This window comes from Pan paniscus, chromosome 2 (genome assembly GCF_029289425.2).
Source record: "Pan paniscus chromosome 2, NHGRI_mPanPan1-v2.0_pri, whole genome shotgun sequence".
Lineage (NCBI taxonomy): Eukaryota > Metazoa > Chordata > Mammalia > Primates > Hominidae > Pan > Pan paniscus.
The window spans coordinates 193,699,734-193,716,770 of NC_085926.1; the positions used below are offsets into that span (position 1 = coordinate 193,699,734).

General features: G+C 48.1%; 1 protein-coding gene across 1 annotated transcript in view; it reads right to left on the minus strand.

Moving 5' to 3' along the window:
- The window catches only part of MUC4 (mucin 4, cell surface associated), a 75,523-nt gene extending 58,814 nt beyond the window's left edge, over positions 1 to 16,709 (minus strand). Inside the window, exons 1-2 of the mRNA XM_055111009.2 lie at positions 16,212 to 16,709; positions 4,369 to 5,692 (exon numbers count right to left, since the gene is read on the minus strand). Of these exons, the coding sequence (XP_054966984.1) occupies positions 4,369 to 5,366 (998 nt within the window). The 5' untranslated portion in view covers positions 5,367 to 5,692; positions 16,212 to 16,709. The remainder of the gene's footprint in view (positions 1 to 4,368; positions 5,693 to 16,211) is intronic.
- Positions 16,710 to 17,037: the final 328 nt, after the last annotated feature.

Consider the following 17,037-nt stretch of genomic DNA (forward strand, 5'->3'; position numbering starts at 1 on the left):
TCACCTGTGGATACTAAGGAAGCGTCGGTGACAGGAAGAGAGGTGGTGTGACCTGTGGATACTGAGGAAGCATCGGTAACAGGAAGAGAGGTCGTGTCACCTGTAGATAGTGAGGAAGTGTCGGTGACAGGAAGAGGGGTGGTGTGACCTGTGGATGGTGAGGAAGCGTCGGTGACAGAAAGAGGGGTGGCGTGACCTCTGGATACTGAGGAAGTGTCGGTGACAGGAAGAGCGGTGGCGTGACCTGTGGATGCTGAGGAAGGGCTGGTGACAGGAAGAGAGGTGGCCTGACCTGTGGATACTGAGGAAGTGACGGTGACAGGAAGAGAGGTGGCATGACCTGTGGATACTGAGGAAGTGTCGGTGACAGGAAGAGAGGTGGCGTGACCTGTGGATACTGAGGAAGCGTCGGTGACAGGAAGAGGGGTGGTGTCACCTGTGGATACTGAGGAAGTGTCGGTGACAGGCAGAGAGGTGGCATGACCTGTGGATACTGCGGAAGCGTCAGTGACAGGAAGAGGGGTGGCGTGACCTGTGGATACTGAGGAAGCGTCGGTGACAGGAAGAGGAGTGACATGACCTGTGGATGCTGAGGAAGGGCTGGTGACAGGAAGATGGGTGGCGTGACCTGTGGATACGGAGGAAGCGTAGGTGACAGGAAGAGGCGTGGTGCGACCTGTGGATGCTGAGGAAGGGCTCGTGACAGGAAGTGAGGTGGTGTCACCTGTGGATACTGAGGAAGCGACGGTGACAGGAAGAGAGGTGGTGTCACCTGTAGATAGTGAGGAAGTGTCGGTGACAGTAAGAGGGGTGGCGTGACCTGTGGATACTGAGGAAGTGTCGGTGACAGGAAGAGCGGTGGCGTAACCTGTGGATACGGAGGAAGCGTAGGTGACAGGAAGAGGCGTGGTGCGACCTGTGGATGCTGAGGAAGCGTCGGTGACAGGAAGAGAGGTGGCGTGACCTGTGGATACTGAGGAAGCGTCGGTGACAGGAAGAGAGGTGGTGTCACCTGTAGATAGTGAGGAAGTGTCGGTGACAGTAAGAGGGGTGGCGTGACCTGTGGATACTGAGGAAGTGTCGGTGACAGGAAGAGCGGTGGCGTAACCTGTGAATGGTGAGGAAGCCTCAGTGACAGGAAGAGGGTTGGCGTGACCTGTGGATGCTGAGGAAGGGCTGGTGACAGGAAGAGAGGTGGCCTGACCTTTGGATACTGAGGAAGTGACGGTGACAGGAAGAGAGGTGGCATGACCTGTGGATACTGAGGAAGTGTCGGTGACAGGAAGAGAGGTGGCGTGACCTGTGGATACTGAGGAAGCGTCGGTGACAGGAAGAGGGGTGGTGTCACCTGTGGATACTGAGGAAGCGTCGGTGACAGGAAGAGGGGTGGCGTGACCTATGGATACTGAGGAAGGGCTGGTGACAGGAAGAGTGGTGGTGTCACCTGTGGATACTGAGGAAGCGTCGGTGACAGGAAGAGGGGTGGTGTCACTTGTGGATAATGAGGAAGCGTCGGTGACAGGAAGAGGGGTGGTGTCACCTGTGGATACTGAGGAAGCGTCAGTGACAGGAAGAGGGGTGGCATGAACTGTGGATACTGAGGAAATGTCGGTGACAGGAAGAGAGGTGTCGTGACCTGTGGATGGTGAGGAAGCGTCGGTGACAGGAAGGGGGGTGGTGTGACCTGTGGATACGGAGGAAGCGTCGGTGACAGGAAGAGGGGTGGTGTCACCTGTGGATACTGAGGAAGTGTCAGTGACAGGAAGATGAGTGACGTGACCTGTGGATACTGAGGAAGGGCTGGTGACAGGGAGAGAGGTGGTGTGACCTGTGGATACTGAGGAAGCATCGGTGACAGGAAGAGCGGTGGCGTCACCTGTGGATGCTGAGGAAGGGCTGGTGACAGGAAGAGGGGTGGCATGACCTGTGGATACTGAGGAAGGGCTGGTGACAGGAAGAGGGGTGGTGTCACCTGTGGATGCTGAGGAAGGGCTGGTGACAGGAAGAGGGGTGGTGTCACCTGTGGATACTGAGGAAGCATCGGTGACAGGAAGATGGGTGGCGTGACCTGTGGATGCTGAGGAAGTGTCGGTGACAGGAAGAGAGGTGGCGTGACCTGTGGATACTGAGGAAGCGTCGGTGACAGGAAGAGCGGTGGCGTGACCTGTGGATGGTGAGGAAGCGTCAGTGACAGGAAGAGGGGTGGCATGACCTGTGGATGCTGAGGAAGGGCTGGTGACAGGAAGAGTGGTGGTGTCACCTGTGGATACTGAGGAAGCGTCGGTCACAGGAAGAGGGGTGCTGTCACCTGTGGATACTGAGGAAGCGTCGGTGACAGGAAGAGGGTTGGCGTGACCTGTGGATGCTGAGGAAGGGCTGGTGACAGGAAGAGAGGTGGCCTGACCTTTGGATACTGAGGAAGCGTCGGTGACAGGAAGAGGGGTGGTGTCACTTGTGGATAATGAGGAAGCGTCGGTGACAGGAAGAGGGGTGGTGTGACCTGTGGATACTGAGGAAGGGCTGGTGACAGGAAGAGTGGTGGTGTCACCTGTGGATACTGAGGAAGCGTCGGTCACAGGAAGAGGGGTGCTGTCACCTGTGGATACTGAGGAAGCGTTGGTGACAGGAAGAGGGGTGGTGTCACTTGTGGATAATGAGGAAGCGTCGGTGACAGGAAGAGGGGTGGTGTGACCTGTGGATACTGAGGAAGTGTCGGTGACAGGAAGAGAGGTGGCGTGACCTGTGGATACTGAGGAAGTGTCGGTGACAGGAAGAGGGGTGGCGTGACCTGTGGATGCTGAGGAAGGGCTGGTGACAGGAAGAGAGGTGGCCTGACCTTTGGATACTGAGGAAGCGTCGGTGACAGGAAGAGGGGTGGTGTCACTTGTGGATAATGAGGAAGCGTCGGTGACAGGAAGAGAGGTGGCGTGACCTGTGGATACTGAGGAAGTGTCGGTGACAGGAAGAGGGGTGGCGTTACCTGTGGATGCTGAGGAAGGGCTCGTGACAGGAAGAGGGGTGGTGTCACCTGTGGATGCTGAGGAAGCGTCGGTGACAGGAAGAGGGGTGGTGTCACCTGTGGATACTGAGGAAGCGTCGGTGACAGGAAGAGGGGTGGCGTGACCTGTGGATACTGAGGAAATGTCGGTGACAGGAAGAGAGGTGTCGTGACCTGTGGATGCTGAGGAAGCGTCAGTGACAGGAAGAGGGGTGGTGTCACCTGTGGATGCTGAGGAAGGGCTGGTGACAGGAAGAGAGGTGGCCTGACCTGTGGATACTGAGGAAGCGTCAGTGACTGGAATAGGGGTGGCGTGACCTGTGGATGCTGAGGAAGGGCTGGTGACAGGAAGAGGGGTGGCGTGACCTGTGGATACTGAGGAAGGGCTGGTGACAGGAAGAGGGGTGGCATGACCTGTGGATGCTGAGGAAGCGTCGGTGACAGGAAGAGGGGTGGTGTCACCTGTGGATGCTGAGGAAGGGCTGGTGACAGGAAGAGGGGTGGCGTGACCTGTGGATGCTGAGGAAGGGCTGGTGACGGGAAGAGCGGTGGCGTGACCTGTGGATGCTGAGGAAGGGCTGGTGACAGGAAGAGGGGTGGCATGACCTGTGGATGCTGAGGAAGCGTTGGTGACAGGAAGAGGGGTGGTGTCACCTGTGGATGCTGAGGAAGGGCTGGTGACAGGAAGAGGGGTGGCATGACCTGTGGATGCTGAGGAAGCGTTGGTGACAGGAAGAGGGGTGGCATGACCTGTGGATGCTGAGGAAGCGTCGGTGACAGGAAGAGGGGTGGTGTCACCTGCGGATGCTGAGGAAGGGCTGGTGACAGGAAGAGGGGTGGTGTCACCTGTGGATGCTGAGGAAGGGCTGGTGACAGGAAGAGGGGTGGCGTGACCTGTGGATGCTGAGGAAGGGCTGGTGACAGGAAGAGGGGTGATGTTGCTGATGAGGGCCGTGATGAAGGTTTTCCCAGACCCTGAAGGTGACAGAGTGTGGGTCTCGGTTTGTGGAGATGTAAGCCCACTGGATATGATCGAAGGAGGTGTGGGTGTGACTGTTGAGAAGGTGTCGTTCGCCTGGGACGCCAGGCTGATGGTGTCAGACCCTCTGCTGGTTCCTGTCCTCTGAGTCTGGGCCATCCGGGAAATGGCGGCTGTCTCCTGAGGAGAGGCGCTGGGAGAAGTTGGGCTTGACTGTCCTTTCGGTCTCCCTGCAGTGAAGGCCTCAGAGAGGGTGGGATGAAAGGTGCCGGGGACGATCACAGATGCCATTCCTGTGCTTACTGGGGTGGCACCATGACTGGCTGAGGCGGACAGCAATTCGGTTGTGGACTGGGTTGTGTGACTGTCCCTGGAGGGGTTTGATGAAAACCTTGTCGTCTCTCCTGAGGTGGATATTCCTTCGCTTCCTGAAGGTGTTGTGCCGCTCGCCCTGGATGAGGAAGGGGTAGCTGTGCCCGCTGAGGTGGTTCCTGACCCTGAGGAGGCCGGTTCGCTGGTCTGTGTTTGTCCAGAGGCCTCTGTGCCCTCAGCCTGGTGGGTTTGGGTCATGGCTGCTGCTGTGTCAGGTGAGGTGCTGGCAGAGGCTGATGTCCATTGTCCTTCTGGGCCCCCTGGTGTTGACACTACAGAGTTGGCCAGAGGAAGGGCACCTGTTTTGGAAAGTGACGTGCCTCCTGAGGGCCCCAGGGTGGCATCATGGCTGCTGAGTGCTGCCTGCAGTGCTGTAGTCGGGGCCTGGGTTGTGTGACCATCCCCTGTGGTCTCTGCACCTTCACTCTGCTGGGTGTGGAAAGCTGTGGATATTTTTGGAGGTAGAGAACTGGGGGAGAGTGCTGTTGACAGAGTGTCTGACCACCATATGGTTGAAACTTTGGAAGTGATTGCAGAAATGGTTCCACTTACAGATAGTGATGTCTCCTCTGTGTTTCCAAGAGTAGAGTCTCTGGAGGTTGGCATTCTGAACACCTTTGATGTTACCAGGAATGTATTGCTGACACTGGAAGGGGATGAGGTGGTTGTTTCACCAGAAGGGAATGTCTCCTGAGAAACTGTTCCACTTGGGTTGAATCCACTTGGTGAGGATAAAACAGTTGATGTTGTAACTGGTGTGAGGGTGTTGAGGGTGTTGATTTGAGATACTCTGGTGGTCTCCATGCTCTGAGTCTGGTGGTTCTTAGAAAAAGCTGTTGTGTCCTGAGTAGAAGCCCTTGAGAAAGTTGCTGGTGATTGTCCTTCTGCATCAACTGTTACTAAGGCTGCTGAGGTGACTGGCATAAGACTTCCAGTAACAGGTACTGATGTCTCCCCTGGGTTTCCAAGAGTGGAGCCTGTGGAGGTTGTCACTGTTATCTTCTCTGATGTCATCATGGATGTGTTTGTGACACTAGAGAGGGATGAGGTAGCTGTTTCACCTGAAGGAGATGTCTTCTGAGAAACAGTCCCTGTCACATTGTGTACACTTGGAGAGAAGGAAGGAGTTGAAGTGGTTCTGTGTGTTAGGGTGCTGGTTTGAGATTCCCTGGTGGTCTGCGCGCTCCGAGTCCAGTGCTTCTGAGATGAAGCTGATATGTCCTGATTAGAGGTCCTTGAAGAAGCTGCAGTTGATTGTCCCTCTAGTGTCACTGTTGTTGAGCCTGTTGAGGTGACTGGGGCAGGAGTTTTACTTCCAGTTGTTAATGTGTCCTCTGTGGTTCCTGGAGTGAACCAAAATAGGCAAGCAGAGAGCTAAATCATGAATGAACTCCTATTCACAATTGCTACAAATAGAATAAAATACCTAGGAATACAGCTAACAAAGGATGTGAAAACTACCATTCTTCACAGAATGAGAACAAACTACTTTAAAATTCATATGGAATCAAAAAAGAACCCAAATAGCCAAGACAATGGTAAGCAAAAAGAACAAAGTAGGAGGCTACCTGACTTCAAACTATACTACAAGGCTACAGTAACCAAAACAGCATGGTACTGGTACCAAAACTGACATATAGACCAATGGAACAGAATAGATACCTTGGAAATAAGACCACACATCTACAACCATCTGATCTTTGACAAACCTGACAAAAGCAGGCAATGGGGAAAGGATTCTCTATTCAATAAATGGTGCTGGGAAAACTGGTTAGCCATATGCAGAAAACTGAAACTGGACCCCTTCCTTACACCTTATACAAAAATTAACTCAAGGCGGGTTAAAGACTTACATGTAAAACCCCAAACCATGAAAACCCTAGAAGAAAACCTAGGCAATACCATTCAGGACATAGACATAGGCAAAGATTTTATGATGAAATCTCCAAAAGCACTTGCAACAAAAGCCAAAATTGACAAATGGGATCTAATTAAACTAAAGAGCTCTGCACAGCAAAAGAAACTATCATCAGCGCAAACAGGCAACCTACAAAATGAGAAAATTTTTGCAATCTAACCATCTGACAGAGGTCTAATATCCAGAATTTACAAGGAACTTAAATTTACAAGAAAAAAATAAACAACCCCATCAAAAAGCAGGCAAAGGATATGAACAGACACTTATCAAAAGAAGACATTTATGCCACCAACAAACATATGAAAAAAAGTTCATCATCATGGATCATTAGAGAAATGCAAATCAAAACTACAATGGGATATCATCTCACACCAGTCAGAATGGCAATTATTAAAAAGTCAAGAAACAGCAGATGCTGGCAAGGCTGTGGTGAAATAGGAACACTTTTACACTGTTGGTGGGAGTGTAAATCAGTTCAACCATTGTGGAAGACAGTGTGGCGATTCCTCAAGGATCTAGAACCAGAAATACCATTTGACCCAGCCATCCCATTACTGGGTATATGCCCAAAGGAATATAAATCATTCTGTTATAAAGATACATGCACACGTATGTTTACTGCAGCACTATTCACAATAGTAAAGACATGAAACCAACCCAAATGTCCATCAGTGATAGACTGGATAAAGAAAATGTGGTACATATGCAGCACGGAATACTATGCAGCCATAAAAAAGGAATGGGATCACATCCTTTGCAGGTACATGGATGAAGCTGGAAGCCATCATCCTCAACAAACTAACAGGGGAACAGAAAACCAAACACTGCATGTTTTCACTCATAAGTTGGAGTTGAACAATGAGAACACTTGGACACAGGGAGGGGAACAACACACACCGGCGCCTGTCAGGGACGGGACAAGGGGAGGAAAAGCGTCAGGATAAATAGCTAATACATGCAGGTGATGGGTTGATAGGTGCAGTAAACCACCATGGCACATATATACCTGTGTAACAAACCTGCACGTTCTGCACATGTATCCCGAAACTTAAAGTAAAAAATGAAAAGAAATAAAAAGAAAAAATGAAAAATTAATATATCACAATTGTGCATATTTTGGGGATAAAAAAATAATAAGAGATGGGGCCGGGCATGGTAGCCCCACCTGCAATCCCAGCACTTTGGGAGGCCGAGACGGGTGGATCACTTGAGGTCAGGAGTGCGAGACCAGCCTGGGCAACATGGCAAAACCCCGTCTCTACTAGAAAAAAAAATACAGAAATAGCTGGGCGTGGTGGTGGGTGCCTGTAATCCCAGTTACTCAAAAGGCTGAGGCAGGAGATTTGCTTGAACCCAGGAGGTGGAGGTTGCAGTGAGCAGACATCATGCCACTACACTGCAGCCTGGGCGACAGAGCAAGATTCTGTCTCAAAAAAAAAAAAAAAAAAAGGAGAGAGAGATGGGAGTGCAGTATTCCCACAGAGGAAGGCCCCTGATAAGCACTGCTTCAAATCGCCTAGAAAAAGCACAGTTGCAGGAATATAGCCAATGGTCTTCTCCAGCTCCCACCTGTCTTCCTTGTGAGGAGGAAAGTGAGGTTAGACTAGAATGGTGAATTAACTGTGTTAAACTCCATGGGAAGAGGGAAACAGTACCCCTGCTATAAGCCGGGTTAACTCTCTCAACTTGAATTATAGCATTATCTTTCTTAAAAATAAATTAAATTTCTACTTTTCTTTTTCGTTGTTAACATCTGTCCCAATCTAGTAAAAAACCCAGGGGGTAAATGCATATACTCTTGCCCTGGTCACAGACTACCATGAAGCTAATATTATTGACCATAACCACTTTTTTAAAAAAAATTATTTCCCAGGCAGAGGCCAGGCATGGTGGCTCATGTCTGTAATCCCAGCATTTTGGGAGGCCAAGGTGGGAGGATCACTTGAGGCCAGGAGTTTGAGACCAGCCTGGGCAACATAGCGAGACCCTGTGTCTTAAAAAATAAAAATAATAATAATAAAAATAGATATTAAATAAAGAAAAATATTTCCCAGGCAGAATGTTTAAATATTGGCTTTTTTTGTTTAAAATATTTCACAGCACCTACACTAGCCACATACCATCTTCTTGAATATTACCTTAGTCTCTGAGTCTCTGAACCAAGAAGAAACCAAGAAAACTTGCCTTCTTTTTTCTCTTAGAAACTGACTCTTTTGGGTTTTCATTAGTTCCCTAGCTGTTCTCAAACTTCTTTCTTTTTTCTTTTTAAACATATATATATAGAGAGAGAGAGAGAGAGAGAAGAAAGAGAGAGAGAGAGAGAGAGAGAAAGAGAGAGAGAGAAAGAGAGACAGGGTCTTCTGTCACCCAGGCTGAAGTTCAGCGGTGTAATTGGCCTTCTGAGTAGCTGGGACTACAGGCACACACAACCATGCCTGGGTAATTTTTTTATTTTTGTAGAGGTGGAATCTTGCTATGTTGCCTAGGCTGGTGTCGAACTCCCGGCCTCAAGCGATCCTCCTGCTTCAGACTCTCAAAGTACTGGGATTAAAGGTGTGAGCCACCGCTCCCACCCTTTTTTTCTACCTCAGTGCTCCTAGATAGTTGGCAAGATGATATTCAGAGAGACAAAGTCTCAGGGAAGAATTTAGCTTCAAGTCCACTTTCTGGAATTGACTGTAATTCGCCACCTTCTCTTCTTCAGACAGTAATTTAGACTCTCAAGTGAGTGATAATGGTTATGAACCAGCTCTAATAGTTAAAAAAGTGACTCACGTGCAAGCTTCTGCACTTCATTAATAGTAACTGCTTACTGGTGACACACTTGTAAACCGACGTGGACAAAGGCACGGGCTGAACCGCAGAGCCCTCTGGGAGGTCCCTGGGCCCCTGGCTTAATCCAAAATGACTCCACTTCAACTTTCTCCTGGAGAAAATTTGCAAAACTTGGTTTCTCCAAATAAGGTTTAAATTTAAAAACATTCTCTATGCAGTTATTTTTAACCTTATTTCATTTCCCTGAGAACATAATTAAGAGCATTTGTCTATCATCAGGCTTTGAGTAAACAGACAGGAGCTATCTAGGGGCCAAACTTTCTGAATGTGTAAATTCTTGGCCATTAACATCTTTTCAGAGCCTGCATCGCCTCTGCTAAAATCAGTATCAGCAGCAGAAGTTTCATGACAGCACCGTCCTTTTTTTTAAAGTAAAGATTTTTGTAGTTCTTTATAAAAGTGGCACAGCTCCGTTTCAGCGATATGGAAGAAGAGATAAGCCTCTAATAGCAAAACCAGCCGATGCCAGATAAATACAGGTTATAAATGTAATAAGTGTTTTCTAATGCAGAGGTGAGATGAGAAGAAAGAAAGGCAAACACTCAGGAGTGAAGAAGTTAACAACTAAGATGGTGAGTCAATGCCCTTGGAAATGTGCTGACTGAAAGGCTGAAAAAGGAAAGGAAGCAAGACCCTCGGTCACGACACTGAACTGAGTTTCCCTGCAAAAAGCTGGAACCGCCAGCAAAAAAGGTGGACTAGAAAGACCAGGAAGAAAAAAGAAAAAGGAAGCAGAATGAAGGATATAGTAACAGACCAGAACTCACTATAGAAACAATTAAAAATGGAATAAATGAAGCCAAAGATTAGTTCTTTGAAAATAAAGCAAACATCTGGCAAGAGAAAGAAAGTGGGGGGGGTGGGAGGAGGGAGAGAGAGAGACAGAAAAGACACAGATATCAAGATTATTAGAAACAAAAAAGGGTACATAACTTCAGAAAAAAAAATTTAAGAGACAGTGCTCTGATGAATTTATACCAAAAAATATGAAAACAGATAAATTGGATATACTGTCCTTAAAAATATAATTTATCAAAAATGAATTAAGAAAAAAAAGCCTGGCTATAAACTATTTTATTTTATTTATTTAATTTTATTTATTTATTTTTTTGAAACAGAGTCTTGCTTTGTTGCCCAGGCTGGAGTGCAGTGGCATGATCTCAGCTCACTGCAACCTCTGCCTCCCAGGTTCAAGATTCTCCTGCTTCAGCCTCCCAAGTAGCTGGGATTACAGGCGCCCGCCACCACGCCCGGCTAATTTTTGTATTTTTAGTAGAGACTGGGTTTCACCATGTCGTCCTGGCTGGTCTCAAACTCCTGACCTCAGGTGATCTACCCACCTCGGCATCCCAAAGTGCTGGGATTACAGGCATGAGCCACCTCGCCCGGCCAGTATAAACTATTTTAAATTGAATCAGCAGTTTAAAAAATATAATCTAGGCCGGGTGCGGTGGCTCACGCCTGTAATCCTAACACTTTGGGAGGGTGAGGCAGGCGGATCATGAGGTCAGGAGATTGAGACCATCCTGGCTAACACGGTGAAAAAAAAATTAGCGGGGCATGGTGGCAGGCGCCTGTAGTCCCAGCTACTCTGGAGGCTGAGGCAGGAGAACGGCGTGAACCTGGGAGGCAGAGGTTGCAGTGAGCGGAGATCATGCCATTGCACTCCAGCCTGGGTGACAAGGTGAGACTCCGTCTCAAAAAAAAAAAATGTATATATAATCTATCCACCCCACAAAAAAATGCAGGCTAAGATGAATTTACAGGCAAATCAGACATTCAAGGAATAGGTAATTTCAATTCTATACAAACGTATTCAGAGTTTGGAACAGGAGGAAATGATCTACTAATAATTTTATAAGGTTGGAAACCAAAGATAGGATAAGAAAGACAAACTATAGATTAATAAGTCCCAGTAATAATAGATGGAAGCATCGTAAATAAAATATTAGCAAGCCAAAGTGCATCATGGCCGGGCGCGGCGGCTCACACCTGTAACCCCAACACTTTGGCAGGCCGAGGCGGGCGGATCACTTGAGGCTGGGAGTTCCAGACCAGCCTGGCCAACCTAGAGAAACCCCGTCTCTGGTAAAAATACAAAAAATTTGTATTTTTTTGGATTACAGGTGTGTGCTGGGCTTGGTGGAACACACCTGTAATCCCAGCTACTCAGGAGGCTGAGGCACGAGAATTGCTTGAACCCAGGAGGCAGAGATTGCAGTGAGCCAAGATTTTGCCACTGCACTCCAGCCTGGAGACAGAGCAGGACTCTATCTTAAATAAATAAATAAATAAATATTTTAAAAGTACATCATGATCAAGCTGAGTTTAAATCAGAAATGCAAGATAAAGACAATGCTTTCTTAATGTAAATCACCATGTAAACAGAATGGAGGGGAGACACAATCACCACAGCAGATACAGGAAAGTTATTTGATAAAAGTCAACACTTACTCCTGTTAAAACTCCTAGCAAACTAAAAAGAGACGTTAACTCTTTTAACCTGATAAACAATGTCAATTATAACCCCGTGTAAACATTATACTTAAAACAATGGAAACGTTTCTGTAAAATCAGGAATAAAACCAAGATGCCAACAATCACTGCTTCTAATCAACATTAGGTTGAAGGTTTTAGCTGGTGAAATAAGACGAGAAAATTAAACAAAAAGTATGAGAGTACAGAAATGTGATTTTGGGTATGGGAGGGATGAAACAAGCCTATGGTTATTTGCAGATAACCTAATTGTTTACATAGAAACTTCCCAAACATATACATTATTAGCAAAGTTCTACATCCATAATCAAAATTTTAAAAATAATTGCATTCCAGCTGGGCGTGGTGATTCATGCCTGCAATCCCAGGGCTTCGAGAGGCTGAGGCAGGAGGAACACTTGAGGCCAGGAGTTCAAGACCAGCCTGCGCAACATAGCAAGATCCTGTCTCTACAGAAATAAAAAATAAAAAAATAAAAAATTAGCTGGGCATAGTAGCACACACATATAGTTCCAGCTACTCAGAAGTTGAGGGGGGAGGATCACTTGAGCCCAAGAGTTCGAGGCTGCAGTGAGCTATGATCACCCCACTGTACTCCAGCCTGCATGACAGAGGGAGACTCTGTCTCAAAAAAAGATTTAAAAACAAAATAAAACTGCATTCCTATATATCAGTGAAAGAGAAAATATTTTTAAGACTATAGTGTTTATGATGGTGACCAAAAAAAGTACATAAAAATAAATCTAACAAAAGATGTGCTTAATCTTTATGGACAAAATTGTACAACTGCATTGAAATATGCCAAAGAAAACACACATACTGGTTACGTGCATTTGGGAACATTTATAGTTGAAAGATCAAAACCCATAATCTTGCTACCAGACAATGCTTCCTTCCAGGATGTTTTTATGCTTTAAAAAATATATAGTTTAGGCCAGGCGCGGTGGCTCACACCTGTAATCCCAGCGCTTTGTGAGGCTGAGGTGGGCGGATCATGAGGTCAGGAGATCGAGACCATCCTGGCTAACACGGTGAACCCCCGTCTCTACTAAAAATACAAAAAAATTAGCCGGGCGTGGTGGCGGGTGCCTGTAGTCCCAGCTACTCGGGAGGCTGAGGCAGGAGAATGGCGTGAACCCAGGAGGTGGAGCTTGCAGTGAGCCGAGATTGCACCACTGCACTCCCGCCTGGGCGACAGAGTGAGACTCCGTCTCAAAAAAAAAAAAAATTAAAAATTAAAAAATATATACGTATAGTTTAACTTATTCTGTATACATAATTTTGTATCCTGCCTTTTTAGCCATACCTGATATGAGCATTTCTTCAAGATACTAGCTTCATAAACATAGCCTGAGAAGACGCACATCTTTTATGTCTTGGATGGCAGTTCCTTGCTTCCCCCTTTTGGAGTCCTACAAGAGCTGGCTCAGGGGGACTGGGAGAGCTCAGCTCCATAGTAAAATCTAGGGTGCTGTATAAAAACTCCCCCTGCTGAGCTCTGGTGGCCTCCTTCCTAACAAAGCCACTCCCCCAACTGGAAGGGTTGTTACCCTTCCCATTTTCTGTTAAACAGGAGCAGGTCTCTCTCCTGTACCACATCCTGCTGTGTGTCCACCGTACCCACCTCTCTGTGCAATGAGAGCTCGGGGGTCATGTGGACTCCACTGCTCCCTGCTCACAATTTCTCCTTAATACATCTTACTTTATGCCCGTTCTGTGTGTTGCTAGTATGTATGTGTGACACTGTGTGTGTGTGTGTGTGACACTGTGTGTGTGTGTGTGTGACACTGTGTGTGTGTGTGTGTGTGTCCCTGCCCTTATGGAACATTGGACATAGCCTTTAAACATTTTTTTTTCCAGATGGAGTTTCACTCTTGTTGCCCAGGCTGGAGTGCAACGGCACGATTTCGGCCCACTGCAACCTCCGCCTCCGTGATTCTCCTGCTTCAGCCTCCCAAGTAGCTGGGATTACAGGCATGTGCCACCATGCCAGGCTAATTTTTTGTATTTTTAGTGAAGACTGGGTTTCACCATGTTGGCCAGGCTGGTCTCAAACTCTTGACCTCAGGTGATCCACTCACCTCAACCTCCCAAAGTGCTGGGATTACAGGCGTGAGCCACCGCGCCTGGCCTAAACACTAAATAATAAGCCATCATAGAGAAAGCTCATATTGTTAACTTATTGTTAGACAATTAGGATATTTCCAATGTATTGCTTATTTTAAATAAAGCCCTGATGACTATCTTCGTGTATGATGTTTTGTTTACATTATTTCAGCTCATCTCCTTAACATAAATTTCTATCAGTGGAATTGCTGGTTTATGCTGTTATAAAATTTTTCATGTTATTAATACAGACTGCCAAATTTCTTTGCAGAAAGCTTATGCCAATTTACAGACCTGTTGGCAGTGTGCAAGAGCGTGCCTGTTTCCCCATATCCCTAGCCTGTGAACAAAGGGGCATGATCCAGGACAGGCCCCATCCCTCACCTGCTGCTCTTTGCTTCACAGCATCGACTGAAAATCGGCCAGGTGAGGTGCCTCACACCTGTAATCCCAGCACTTTGGGAGGTCGAAGTGGGTGGATCATTTGAGGTCAGGAGTTCAAGACCAGCCTGGCCAACATGATGAAACCCCATCTCTACTAAAAATACAAAAATTAACCAGGCATGGTGGTGTGCACCTGTAATCCCAGCTACTCAGGAGGCTGAGGCAGGAGAATCTCTCAAACCTGGGAGGTGGAGGTTGCAGTGAGCCGAGATCGCGCCACTGCACTTCAGCCTGGGCGACAGAGCGGGACTCCATCTCAAAAAAAAAAAAAGTCTTGCTAAACAGGGCTGTATCCTGGTAGTCCTCCTTTTAAATCTTTATTTAGAGAACTTGCTCATCTTGAGCCAAGTTGATTAGAGTTTCCTGCTGCCGCAAATAGGAGCGCAAGTGAGTCACTGCATGTGGAGGACATAGTTTTATTGTCTAGGGGAGAAGGCGCTGTCAAAATCTCTCAATCTGTTGGGCTTGTGAGGAGGAAGAGATTAGCATTCATTACGACAAAACTACAGTTATTGCATTTGTCTTTCACCATCATTTAAACGATACCTCTGAAGCCACTCCTGCAATAGATTGATTATTCAGCTGTTTAGGAAAACAATTTGCAGATAACTCAATCTACTAAGCTTGAGTAGGGTATTTGTAGGTAAGAAATCCTGTGTTCAAGTATGACCTATCTTTACAAAGAAGAAAAAGAAAGAAATCCTAGTGGATGGAGAGTCTATGGAGAATGATTTTTGGTAAGAAAATGGTTCTCAGCTGGGCATGGTAGCTCATGCCTAAAATCCCAGCACGGACAGGCAGAGGCGGGAGGATTCCTTGAGGCCAGGAGTTTGAGACCAGCCTGGGCAATAGCTCAAGACCCCTTCTCTGAAAAAAAAAAAAAAAAAGTGGTTCTCAAAAGGCAGAGGGTGCATCAGCATTTTAACACATGTCCAGAGTGATTCTGATGTAGGTGGCCCGTGGACCCCACGTTCAGAAACACTGCCCTTAAAATAAAATGATAGTATCCACTCTTAACCATGTTTGTAAGCCAAAACCATCTCGCTGAAGTTATAAGGCAGAGAAATTTGAAGGCTTGATCAAGTTTTATTCTAAAAAATATTCATAGCCTTGTTCTTGCTGCTCAAATGTTGGCCAGAATGAACTGACCTTGACTCTCACCAGGATGCCAGTCAGGCCCTTCAGGTTCCGTCAGATTGTCAGACAACCGAAACTTACTGTTCTCACTCTGGCCAAACGCATAAACTTGCGAAGCAGAGCGCTGGGAGATTTGCGCGTAAAGAGTTGATATTGGAGAGAAACAGGTCTCTCCTCTCTCTTCTCTCCCTGTGACGCTCCATTTTCTACTTCACTGAAAGGACCAAAGCCGTGCCCTTCATCTCCTTCAATGCCCAGAGCCTTCTCCGCACCCTCCCCGGGGCCCTGTGGCTCCCTCCTGCCGGGATGGCTCACTGCTCTGCCTCTGTGTCTCCGACGTTCTTTCTGCCTTTCTCCTTCTCTCCTGCCTGTGAGCATGTTTAGGTGTCTGTTGGCCTAAAACAAGTCTGTCATCCGTCTGTGTCCTCCTCGTCCCTCCAGCAGCGTGAAAGCCGGGCTATCCCTGCCGCCTCTTCTTTACCACGCACTGCTCGCTCTGCCCCCACCTCACTCACTTCGCTCAAGCCGTTTTCCTCAGAGCTACCAGAATCTCCTTCCCAACAGCAAAAACGATTTTCTCCAGTCCTCACGCGTCTCGTCAGTTCGGCCCCATCCATTCATTCATTCATGAATCTGACAGATGTGTATTGCGCGTCCCCCTCCACGTGCTCTCCCTGGCCGGCGGCCCCGTGCCACCACCCAGCCTCACCCTCATTGAAGCTGACGGGTCGTGCTCCACCGTCCACGTTCCCGGGCCCTCTACTCCACTCCCCTTGCCACCTCTCTCCCCCGCTCCGCGCCCAGATGACATGTCTCCAGCCCTTTCCCTCTCCTGCTGCCCCTCCCTCTCTGGCCACCCTGCGTCTACTCTCAGGCCTTACAAATCTGTACTTCTCCCTGACTTCCCACCCATATGCTGGCCTCACCCTCCCAGGGATTTCCTGCCTAGCTCATGCAATGCAGCAGGTCCAGGTCAATCTGTCCTTCCAAGCTTTCTTCCTTCCTTCTGTTCATGCTAACAACAGTCCCCCAGACATCCAGCCCAGAAAGCTGTGGGTCCTCTGGATTTCTTTCTCTTCCTTGTCCCCAGTGTCCTAGTCAGTACTCGTTGATCTTCCTCCCAAGTGTTCACCCCATCGCGTCCTCTTGTTTGCTTTGCCACATCCTTCCCGTCGCTTTGACTACTGCGGCAGCCTCCTCACTGCCCCTGCTGACTCGGGTTCCGCACCCCTGCTCTCAGCCTCCACCACACCCCTGTGGGTTGATCCTCAGCTCTGAGGGCCAGGAGGGAGGGTTGCTGCTGCTGTCTCCTTAGCTCGAATTGCTTTGGAAAATGGCCTGCCCTGCCTGCCCTGGAAGGTGTCTGGTAGGTCCTGGGGTCACAGACTGGTGACTGGCATTGGTCCTGGGTGTCTGCATATGTCCCGGGGGCGTGGGTCTAGTGGTCAGAGACTGGTGACTGGCATTGCCATTGTGACACGGATGCCAGAAACCAGAATCCTCAGAGGAAGGCCACTGGGCAAGAATGACCTTCGTCTGGTTGTGACTGAGGAAAGATACTTCCAGCGCGTCTGTGTGCATGGCAGGGCGGCTTCTATAATAAGAAATGGCCACGCCAAGGGATTTCTCGTTTCTGCGGGAGACATTGTTCAGTTTTGTAGCCGGCAGCTTAACTTCAAAATGCATTTTAAACATGTTTTCCCCTTTCTCTTGGGTTTCCAAATACAACCTTGAGGCAACTGCAAAGGCCGT